We start from the raw sequence: 11,966 nt of genomic DNA, 5'->3' as shown, positions 1-11,966 counted from the left end.
ACATGCATATACAGTATAATGAAACAATAAAACACTGTACATGTAGTCAGCCAACAGATACACTTACAGTATGGTAAAGGACTTTTCTTTAATTCTAATTTTTCTTTAGATATGATTCTATGAGGTTTATTTGAGGATTGGATGTGAACACAATGGGACTCTTTGTCTTTGTTTCTTGTGTTTGTGTGGGGTGCTACACTACTGTTTGCCTTCCCCTTTCCCCTGTCCCTGTCCAAGATTTATATAGGTACAGCCCTATTTCTCCCTTCACTGCTGATTAGAAGGTTCCCTAAGGATTGTCATAAATACACTCTATCTATTTCTAATGTACACCTTCTACAGTACATTATTCTGTGATTTTATTCCCATGCTTATGTCCGTGGATATGTGTGCTCTATAATGAATAGAATCTACAGCTCTCATCTGGCCTGGGAAACAGAGAGGAGTGTGCGGTTGTATGGTTGGTGTTTGTGTCTGTGTGAGAAGGGTTAGGGTGAATATGTCTATGTTATGTGAGAGATGCACATAACGGTGCTAATAAATCATTACTTTGGTCCACTTTCCTTTTGTAATCATGTCAGAAATCACTAAGGGCACAGATTGTATACAGTAGATTATCGCTCTATTGTCTCACCAAGCATAGAGACTCATTTATTCTGTCTCAGTGACATAGAGAGATTGTAATAAAAGAAAGGGATGGTTCATAAGAGAGAGAATGGTCACTAAGAGATGAAAGGAATAGGAGAAAAGGATCACGGATCAGATGGTAGAGAATCTTTGTTGGACATTTCAACAGTATCAAGTGCTAGATGTTTCCCTCTCTGTCCCTGCCATGCATACACAGGTGTGCATTCGTGTGTTTGAGAGAAATGTTTTTATATAAAATAGCCTTTGCACAAGATACAATTCAAATAAGTGTTGAGGCTACATATGGGCCAGGGTGGCACTGGCCAACTTGTTGGCTGGTCCACCCAATGCATTTATCTAAAGAATAAGCAAAGATTCTGGTGTATGAGAATATCCCTGCCATGCATACACAGGTGTGCATTCGTGTGTTTGAGAAAAATGTTTTTATATAAAATTAATGATCTAGAATTAAATGCTTGTGATGTGGATGGTAAATAATTAGGAATGGCAAGACAAATTGTAAGAATGATAGTTTGACTCTTGCTGATGCAAGTGACTTGCATGATTCAAATCAAAATCAAAGACACACTACAGTCAGACGTTTATCTAAGTTATTTCAAATTGTATTTTATAGCACTCAGTGTTCTTGTCTGAGTCATATTTGACCTGTTGTGAATTTGTACTTCAGATGACCTGAGTTTGAATCCTGGCTCATAGTCTTTTTACAGTCTTGTTTCCTGCTCTCCTATCCAATCCTGTCCTATTTAACAAAGATGAAAATTTTCAAACAAATATTACTTAAAAAAAATGAAAACCCTTTAAGCCACCAAAACAATAATGTGCCAAATAAAAACACGTGCCAGGTGCAGTTTCTTATATCACTATTCTAATATAAGTCCAAGGAAAAAATATCTAAATAATTATATGGTGGCTCGGTTCTGGACCCATATACTCTATATGGCTTTACATGGCATAATACAGACTTGACCTTTTCACCTTTGCAACATTTTTTTCAGAAAAGTAAACATAAATGTCACTATGATTTTATGAATATGATGTTGGCTATAAACTGTTACTAGACCACAATAAACATTCTTTACTTCTGTGTGAGATGCAGCACTAAATGAGGAGACATACTAAACAGGGATGAAGTCCGTGTGACTGGTTCAAGTGTACTAGATACAGTTGCTAAATGAGGCTACCAGTGACTGAAGATAGGATTACCACAGACTCACAGGATCTTGTGCTGTGCAATTAGATCAGGCCTCTGTTGGTTGAAAAGAGCGAGGTAATGCGCAGCTGATTGAGTAGATTGATGTGTCCATTGATTTCAGGTTCTCACTGATCACAGCACTGCACATGATATATTGTATAGGGTAAGTGATATTCAGTGAATAAAACCTAAATAACTGTACCCTTTATTTCACAGCACTATCATAGTTCTCACAAAACAAATTATGCATAATTAATGATAGAAAAATTGTGAAAATTGTACAGCATTCATTTGAAGCCTGACAGTAATTAGCAGCATTGCTCTAAATTGGCTTAATGCAGAGATGTAATCTTTATCTTTCTGCAATATTGCATTGTACAAACCCTTTCCACCTTGTAGTAATTTGCTCAGCGCTTTTCTTCCAAATGGACGAAACTGCTGGTCAACATAGACCTGTGTTTCATGCCTTGAAACATATGATGTGCTCAAATAAGCACTAAAGAAGAAAAACAAGTCATCTTTACTAATCACTAATTGGCTCATTAGTTGTTAGATGACTAGTTGACTATCTTGTCCCATCCCTGCTCTAAATGCTGAGTGTATACATGCCTATGTCCTGCTGGTGTACTGTACATGAGTGACAAGGCCTAATGGTGTTTTCAGTTACAGATCCCAGAATGCTGTACGTAACATTGCTTTGAGGCAGATTGTATTCTACTGCCTAATGGATAGTAAACCTGAGATCCCCCACACTGGCTCTCTCTCTCTCTCTCTCTTTGTTTCTCTGTCGCTCTTTTACCATGTCACACTATCCCTTCAGCAATGACATCACCACACCAAAGCCCAGTTCTCTAATCCCCATGTCATCAATCTCTCCTCACACAGCTTTTGACCGGTCAGACCGCAGCACTGACAGGTCTGGCCTCACCTGAGGAGTCAGATGTGAAGGCATTCATGGCACGCCCGTGATACACAATATAACCGTCCATTAGCCCATTTATAGCATTTTATTTGTTGTTTACACACAAATGCACCATTATAAAATACCTCATGCTGTACACACCTAATTTCACACACTGTTACTTATCTGTCATCATAGATATATTGATGTGCTCACACGTGAGTGAGACAGAAATATCATAAAGCATGATGCTGTGCTACTAAGGCACATTTTGACTTCATTAAATGATGTGGACTAATTTTACTCTTCACAGCTATTTCACAGACTAATTTTACCCTTCACAGCAATTTCACAAACTAATTTTACTCTTCAAACTGACACCATGGCATGCATTGTTATTAGGTCTTACTGGTATTATTTTTGTACTATTTATATTATTATATTATTTATATATTTAGATTTTTTATATTTCTATTTAGCTTTAATTTTTTTAAAACTTTTGTCATTTTAGTACTTCTGCAGCTTTAGTACTTAAAATTATTTATTTCACTTATTTGCCAAGGCAACATTTCCTAATTTTTATTTTATTTCAGTTCCCAAAAATAGTTTTTTAGTAGTTTTATTTTTATCTTTAGTTAACAATAACAACACTGGTCTTAAAGCAAGATTTATATAAAATGTATTAATTTTGATGGAGACCTTTTAACTTTGAAGTCAGATTTGTTTTCTGACTCAGAATATTGTTCCCACAGCAAACACACCTTGAATACACACATACATACACCGACCTCTGATCCATAGTATAATGGCAAAACAGAATTGCCCTTAGAGTTATATAACAATCCTTGAACTTTGGGTGTGAGTGCATCTGTGTTTCAATAGGACAGGTGGGGAATTCCAGACATTTCTTATGGCCCTGTCAGGAACGGACTGTCAACACTGTCTATTGGCTGTTGAGTGTTTTATGTCATTGTACATATAAGCTGTTTGTGAACTCTAATATTAGTATGTAGAGAAGTGATGCTGTCAACTTTATTGACATTAAACCTCGTACCTGACACTTTGAGAGTACATTAAGGTGTACCAAAGTCAAATTAATCAGGTTTAAATGAGGCTTTATTATATATATATATATATATATATATATATATATATATCTTGTTGGGACTTGTTCTAAGTTTAAATGGATTGAATTTTAAATTAACTTAAAACAACAGCAGAGACAATGTATAGCTCAACCAAGCTTTATTTACATGCGCAACATTTCTTATACAAACTAGATTACCATTCAAAATGGAGTACACAGGAAAAATACTCACAAACATCTAGTAGAGAAGTCATATGACTATTAGATAAGAAGTAAAAGATCAAATGTAATAAGCAGAAGGAGGTGAGGGAGGAAGGCTACGATCAAGGTGGGAAAATGTGGAAATAGCGGTATTTGCTTATTATAATGATGGGTGCAGTAAATAAAACATGTATTGTTTGAGGATGCTCAACTGGTTGTAAATGGGAAGTTGAGCTTCCCAAAGATAGCTTCCCAAATATGTACAAATATGATGTGTCAGTCATCTGGAAAAACAAGAATTTTATGGTATTTATTTTCTAGTGAAAGAGGTGTAAGAATACGTGCAAGGCAATTTTTGAGACAGTAAAAATATTGTCTCTGAAAAATTTACAAGGTTCAGATGTCTTGTAGGGGTAATTTACCAATTCATTGCGTACTGGATATCATTAGTTACAGTTTGAGTTTGACAAATGAATATGATGAAGGCAAAAGCTTTAGGGTGTGGAATCTTGGAGTAAAGCAGGTGTGTCAAACATATGGCTAAAATTATGCATTTATTTATTATATCAGTAATTTGTACTAGATTTTACTTTTTACCTACAGTAGGACAGATAAACACTTTAATTTACATTGTTGCATGTTTTTGCATCTAAACTTCTCTTGTCAATGATGTTTGATTAATATTCCCTAATTACCAAATTTGCAAGCATATAATCAAAATATATGTGAAATAGTCAATTTAATCTGCTCTGCTTTTGTTTTTACACATTATTGGTTATTAGAGCAGCTTTACTAATTTATGAAATGCATGTAGTGTGCATAAAGAGTTAAATGCATACAGTAATGTTTCATTTGACACACCTGCTGTAAGCCATGTCTGTCCAACTGCCCAATTAACAACTACATTATTTTATAACACATGGACTTTAAAAGGTATATCTGTATTAACACTAAATTTCATAAGTATAGCAGGATGTATACATATATATGCATTACACACGGTGCATATGTACATTTACATGCATGCATACAAGGACGTATGCAGTGAAGGGTAACCCTCTCCGAGGGACAGAAACACAGAACATTAGGATTTGTACATGATTTGTGATAATAGTTGAGCACAACTGAACAAAAAAAAAAAAAGTTTAATAAAGTGACAAACCCCCCCATAAAGACATCAATAAACTGACAATAACACAGGATGGATTCCTGTTGCTTCATCTCCTTACTTCAGAAGACTGTTATTCATGTACAAATGTCCATAAAACATTTTTGAAATTGTGTACAGCCAGGTTGCAGTTAATTCAAGATGAGGCCCTGATGTTATAATGGAGACCCCACTCTACCCTGAGCAATAGTGATGCATTTTGCATACAGGGACAGAAAAGTCCCCAATTTCACTGTGTGTTTTGTGATTTTGGCTGCCAGCATCTCCTACATTTTCAAGTAATTTGGCAAATATATAAAAGATAGCTTATTGTTTTTGCTCAGTAAAGATGGCTTCATGAGGAAAGGCCCATCCATCATTGAATGCCGCCATGATGCTAATTGCTAATGCTAATCAATTATACTATGTCCTCGTGGCCAGGGAAACACAGATGGCTTAATGATAGGACAGGGCTCAACACTGATTATTTAGCACCTGGTATGGCATGGAAATGTCGATGCAAGTTAATATTTACTTGTTCATTACATTTGGCTACATTTATATGCGAGAAATCCAAACATAACTTTGCTGGCTAAATAAGACGCCTCCACCTGCTACGCTTTCAATTTTACCACTTTTTAGTACAGTTACAGACAGACATCCTTATATGGTTATATTCAATCACAAAAATGTATTACTTAAGTATTATTATGAGGCAACTATATTTCAGATTGGGAACTAGGCTAACTACTGAATGGTAACAGTGAATTAAAAATGAAAGCAATGGTTTAAGTGCACTGTGTCGAGCTACATTACTCCACCTGAGTTCTGTAATTTTTCAGGTCAAGTCTCCACCTCTATATCGATCAGTGACTACACAGTTAGTAATTAGAGGATGACAGAAGTAGCTAATCATTTAACAAAAATATTAGGGAAAGCAGAAAGAGACCCCGGCCAAGGAAACTATGTTTATGACAGAAAAGCTACAACAGGCCTCTTTAAATTTCTTTTTAGATTACATCACCTCTAAGAAAGGGACAATTTCAAACATTGCATAATGTTGCATAATGATCTGTGAGTTCGCTGTTTGTTTGTTTCTCCAATGGGCAGTCTTTTGTTATAGTCTCGGTCTGCTGAACTGAAGGTAAACATCATCCGAATGTTGTAGTCAGATGGACCTGTAAACAGGCATATTATCAAGTGCTTGCCGCAGACAGCAAACTTGGCAAAGGATACTTCAAGTCTGTTGGATGTTTTTTTTTTTTTTGTGCAGGATATTTCTTTGTAGTTGTTATTCTATTGTTTGTTGTTTTCTCTGCAGTTCTGAGCCTAGATAGAGAGAAAGAAAAGTAAGTAATACTCATAGAACTGTAATAAGAAAAACAAAACACATCCTGTACAGTATAAGGGGCCGTTCAAACAAAAAGTGATTTTGCATTCCACTGCAGTACTTTTCCATTGGTTTTTCTATGCAAACATGTGGTACACAGACAGCTTTGACCAGTGTGTTTGTGTCTCGGGTCTTTGCAGCATCTCACGCATGACAGCGTTCCAAAAAATGCAGTGCTCAAGTTGAAAGCAGCTTAAAAAACTCTAGACCTTGTTTCCATTCCACTGTGCTGCATCCTGCCTTTGTCATGTTTGAATGGCCCCTATTAAAATATTCCTTTCCTAATCAAACTGAAATTTGGGGGGGGCGCACGTGCGCAGATCATGGAGTAGTCGCATTTTTCTGAGCTCCTCTCCGCTGACATTACATTTTGAATATTTTTGTAATTAAAGTACCGTTAATCCACTTCACAGTCGATAGTAACTTATTGAGAGTTAACTTTAGTCAGTTGTTTTGCGTATTTAGTGATTTAAGTGCGCCTTTCCTTATTTCGCTGATTCATTCTGTCGGAAAATGGCATCTAAGAAATCTTCAAAAACTGTTGCAACAAAGGAGGACGCCAATCCAGGTGATTCTATCTCACAGGGAAATGTGAATGCGATACTTGCCGCAATCGGTGCCCAAGGGGATGATTTGAAAAAGCTGATAGAGGACAAGATGACAGCATTAAGTGCTCGCTTGGATACGTTGGATGCTACGCTGGTTAACCTGCAATCAGAACAGGCCGGTGTTAAATAAAAAATGGTGGAGATAGAAGGTGCCCTGAACGGTACTGATTTACGCCTTGGAGAGGTTGAAAAGGTGTGTGAAGACTTGCGTGCGGAAAACAAATCTCTCTGGGCTAAACTGAATGACTTGGAAGGATGCTCTCGAAGGCTGAATCTCAAATGTGTGGGAATAAGTGAAGGTGAGGAGCGGGGGTGCCCTTCGGTGTTCATTTCTGGCTTGATTACCGATCTTTTCGGCCGAGACAACTTCCCCAAACCTGTGAAGATTGACCGAGCTCATCGGGCGCTGTTACCCAAGCCATCTGAAGGCCAAAGCCCTCACACCATTATCGCACTGATCCACAATGATCGGGATAAAGACTTAATCCTTCGCCTGAGCCGGGATAAGTTTCCTCTGGAATATAAAGGAAAGCGGATTCATATCTTCCCTGATTATACACCGGAGGTGACAGCGCGGCGACGTGCGTTTAGTTCGATTACGAAAGCTCTGCGAGAGGCTGGGTTGAAATGGTCCCTGCGTTTTCCAGCTAAATTGACGGTGCATTACAACGGTCGCAAGCTTTTTTTCGAATCTCCGGTAGAGGCTAAGAAGTTTGTGGATAACTTGTCGAATGACTCAGCGTAGCCTCTACTTACTCAGCTTGGTCCGAGTATGGACCTTGACTAATAGAAGTGGACTATTTTAACATTCTGTTAATTCTCACTGTGGTACGCGATTCAGATTACTGACTATTTGTGCAGTGAAGTACAGAAGTTTCTTTTTTTTTTCCTCTACTCCTTGTGTGTTTTTCATTATTTCTATTCTTCTTTTTGGCTAAGGTAAGCTAAGTTAGTCTTGCACTCTTGTGTCTCCGAGACGATGGGGAATACTTGCTGCTTCGGTTCATGGGGCAGCTGTGGGGAGTTCGTGAGTTCTTCATGTTTTTTGTTGCACCAGATAATGATTATTCTTGCTGTGGTTGCTACTGATTTTGTGTTTATATTTTTGAAGATGTTGTATGACTGGCACTATTTTGCAAAAGCAATTGCTCCTTTGTTGCTTAGAATGGTAAATCATTCAATTGAAAATAAAAAATTTCCTGATTCTTTTTATGAGGCTCATATATGCCTTTTTAAGAAAAAAGATAGAGATGTTACAGAGCCCTCTAGCTACAGGCCAATAACTCTTCTTAATTGCGATCAAAAAGTGATTGCCAAAATTTTGGCCACGCGATTGAATAAACATGTGGCCTCGTTAATTCATACAGATCAAACTGGAAAATTTGATAAAATCTGGGGCCCCTTCCTTAGGTATCTTTTTAAGAGTTGAATGGATAGCTTCTCTGTTTTATTCCTTCACTCCATCTTTAACGTTTTGTTTGTTTGATTACGTATGTCTTTGTTTAAGGTGTATATTTTTAATTGTATCTGGTGCCTGTTCGTGGGGGTAGGTGGGGGGTCTCTTGTTTTTTTTTTCCTTTTTTTGAGTTTGTGTATAGTATATTTTTTGTATACATTTTGTGAGACTTTTATTTGTTTTATGTTTATATAAAAACTGTTATAAATAAAATTATAAAGCAAAACCTAAAAAAAAAAAACTGAAATTTGTTTGTCTTTTATCAAATTGTTTTTTTTTTCTCTCCATGACATGGACAGCCACTGTATGACTGCATATTTTGGCTTACCTAAATGTCTGCCGTCAGCCAGGCACCCAACTTTGAGTGGATTGCTTCGTCCCGGTGAAGTTTCCCACAGGATTCAGACTAACGGCGTTTTGCACCAGTGCATCAAAGTTAAAATCCAGTCCATCAGAGTCCATTAGTTCTGAGCGAATTATGGAATCCACATCGCAATCCAGACTGCCGTTAAACATGTCCAGGTCCAAGTCTGATGGAAAACGATCTGTTCCTGAGGGGTGACAGATCCCCACCCCGTTACTTCCATTCAGGCCAGAGTAAAGCGAAGTCTCGGTCATCAACATGGAGGGCTGTGGCTGGAGGTGCTGTTTTGCGGAGACTAAATTATTAGCATTGTTAGCTAGACTTTGCACCCTGTTGTTGGAGAGGGAACGCAAAGAACCCTGGACATTGGACCCCAGTTGCTTGTTCTGGAGGTGGCTGCTTCGCCCATTGAGCACAGAACTGAAGGATGACATCATGGGATCATTACGCAGCATGAGGCCATTGCGAAGACGGGAGTTTTGAGAGGTGACAGCAGCACTGGCCTGTGATATGAGTGGGTCCGACTGTGTCATCATGACGTCACTATGACTGTGCGTGACCAGAGAATCAGAATTCAGCAGCTCCTGAAGTGAGTTCCCAAAACAAGAAACGCTAGAGAATGACATTTGCTTGTTTTCCTGGATAGTCTGCATGGGCGTCTGACGTAGGCCTCCTGCTGTAGACCCAAAAATGGTGTTACTGAATCCACCAGTGTTGTTGCTCACAGTTTGGGATGAAGAGGAACTTGTGGGTGATGTGGTGCTCTTGGAGCCAAAACTGAACGCAGAAGACCCTTGAACTACCTGCACTTGTGTGGCGATGTTGTCCAACAGATCGACCATTAGGTTGTCAGCCTCATTGAGATTCATTGTGCCAGTCAAGTCAGCTAGCCCTGGAAGTTCAGCAGGGCACGTTTTCGAGTTTGATGAGGACGACGAGGGAGGAGAAAGACTGCTGGGGCTGGAGTAGAGCATTGGAGACAGGGGTGGGCCATCTGGAACATCATCAAGCTCTGGATTGGCCAGGATAGGTGACAGGCGTCCACTCAGGGTGCTAGCGTTGGAGTTAGTTCGTGAGCGGAAGTCAGTCCAACAGGATTCCAGTTCATCGCTGCTCCGGGAAGTGGGACTTCCTGGCCACTTGGACAGACCACCAGCAGATACGTTCTCCAGCGAACCCTCCTGGGCAGCCTGCAGTGCTGCCTTTTTCTTGGCTGCACGCCCACGTGCAGTTTTGGTGTATTTGTTACCATTGTCCATGGAGACTGCACGTCGCCTTGGCGCTTTACCTCCCCGCCCCCCTTCAGGATTGATCATCCACCACGAGCTCTTTCCAGTCCCCTCATTCTGTACACGGATAAAACGGCTATGCAAGGATAAGTTATGCCGGATGGAGTTCTAGAAAAAAAGCAGACAGAGAGCAGAGAAAACGGATGGTTATTAATCATATCATCACATGATTCAGGAAATAATCACTTGATAAAAGTACATCTATCTATCTATCTATCTATCTACTTTTCAGCACTAATGAATAGGACACAAGTGGAAAATAGATGTCCTTGTGTATTACACGTACAATGTGATCTCAAGAGGCTGAGAAAGCACAATGTGCCGTGTAACTTAGCAGAGGAAACGTTTTATAGCTGGTAACCTTGGCAGAACAGAGAGGTTACATTTCTAAAACATTCTATTTTTCCCTTCAATAGTGCAGAAGGATGCACTGGGATATACAGACATCAATATATGCTAAATATTTCAATTATCATATACGTTCTAATATATACTGCGCCTTATTATTTATTATTTACAACTCTCAGACATAAAAGCATAGTTCATGTTGATGAGCACATTTCTCAACTTAAGTACCCCGTCCCATGACTCACGAGATGTGTGTGTTGAGCTATGATGAGCGATACCACGGATACCGGTGTTTACAGTGCCAAGTCTCTCTAGAGATCAATGGCATAATGTTTGTGTGTGTGAGGGAAAAGAGACGGAAGGGTATGACTAAAACCTTAATGGAGCAGCATGTTGTGAATGAAGTCATTAAAACCGATTCATTTTCTTCCTCTGCTTGCTTGGCAGCTCTAAACAAACTTGTGGCACTGACACCAAAAACAAACTTATGCCAATTACATGAAATACAATATATTTTCTCCTTTCTTTCCATGAATATACCTCTCTTATTTTAACTTTTCCTTACTGCGTAATCCTGTTCTAGATAAGGCCCTCAGGAGAAAACCTTAAGTGTTTATTGAGTGTTTGTGCATGTGTTTTGATTGTCAGAGTATCAGTGTCTTTGTGGTTGTTAACACTTTTCAGAGCTGACTCATAGCAACTCTACTGCCCTTACACTACCATAAAATATAATATTGCTTGCAGAAAAAGAAAAGGTTTGGATTTATATCCACTACATGAGATATTTATGCAGGAAGCCCCCAGATCAAACGTATCAATCCATAAGCAGTATACTTTCAATAAAATGATTGCTTACTATTCGCCACATACAAACTATGAAATGCACAAGTGCAGTGCACACGCCCTGTAAACCCTATAATTCAGAAACCACATACCCACACTTTCCTTAATCTGAAAAGCATCCTTTCAGCCTGAAACTAACGAGACACTAACAATTTTTTGGTATTTTAATGCTAAAAAAAATGACAAACTGTTGCGTTTACATTTTGTGTAAATGTCTAGTAGTCAGTATGATGTGTATGATCTCTCTGCACACGTGTGTGTGTGTGTGTGTGTGTGTGTGTGTGTCTGGGGAGGCTGTTAACTGAGCGCCCAGCTGCATACAGTATCTCTCTGGAACACAGAGACCTTTTTGTCCGTCAGCAACATGTGGTAACAATCCATCAATGTCAGCAGACACGCAATGCACACACACGCAACTATGGCTTCGCTCACATTCTTCTTCTGAGAGATGTGTTTTGGTTATCTGGTGCTCTCTGTGAATGTTATTGCTCT

At 38.8% G+C, this 11,966-nt stretch overlaps 1 protein-coding gene across 4 annotated transcripts in view; it reads right to left on the bottom strand.

The window, feature by feature from the left end:
• Nucleotides 1-4,390: 4,390 nt before the first annotated feature.
• Nucleotides 4,391-11,966, bottom strand: part of LOC107601202 (forkhead box protein O3-like) — a 38,848-nt gene continuing 31,272 nt past the window's right edge. For all 4 annotated transcript variants that reach the window (XM_016293280.1, XM_016293283.1, XM_016293282.1 and 1 more), the window contains 2 exons: nucleotides 8,959-10,391; nucleotides 4,391-6,505 (listed from right to left, as the gene is read on the bottom strand). In XM_016293280.1, the coding sequence (XP_016148766.1) occupies nucleotides 8,973-10,391 (1,419 nt within the window). In that variant the 3' untranslated portion in view covers nucleotides 4,391-6,505; nucleotides 8,959-8,972. The remainder of the gene's footprint in view (nucleotides 6,506-8,958; nucleotides 10,392-11,966) is intronic.

Source organism: Sinocyclocheilus grahami, unplaced genomic scaffold (genome assembly GCF_001515645.1).
Source record: "Sinocyclocheilus grahami isolate Dianchi unplaced genomic scaffold, SAMN03320097.WGS_v1.1 scaffold301.1, whole genome shotgun sequence".
Lineage (NCBI taxonomy): Eukaryota > Metazoa > Chordata > Actinopteri > Cypriniformes > Cyprinidae > Sinocyclocheilus > Sinocyclocheilus grahami.
The sequence above is the reverse complement of the archived record's forward strand: the minus strand, read 5'-3'. Positions and strand labels throughout refer to the sequence as shown.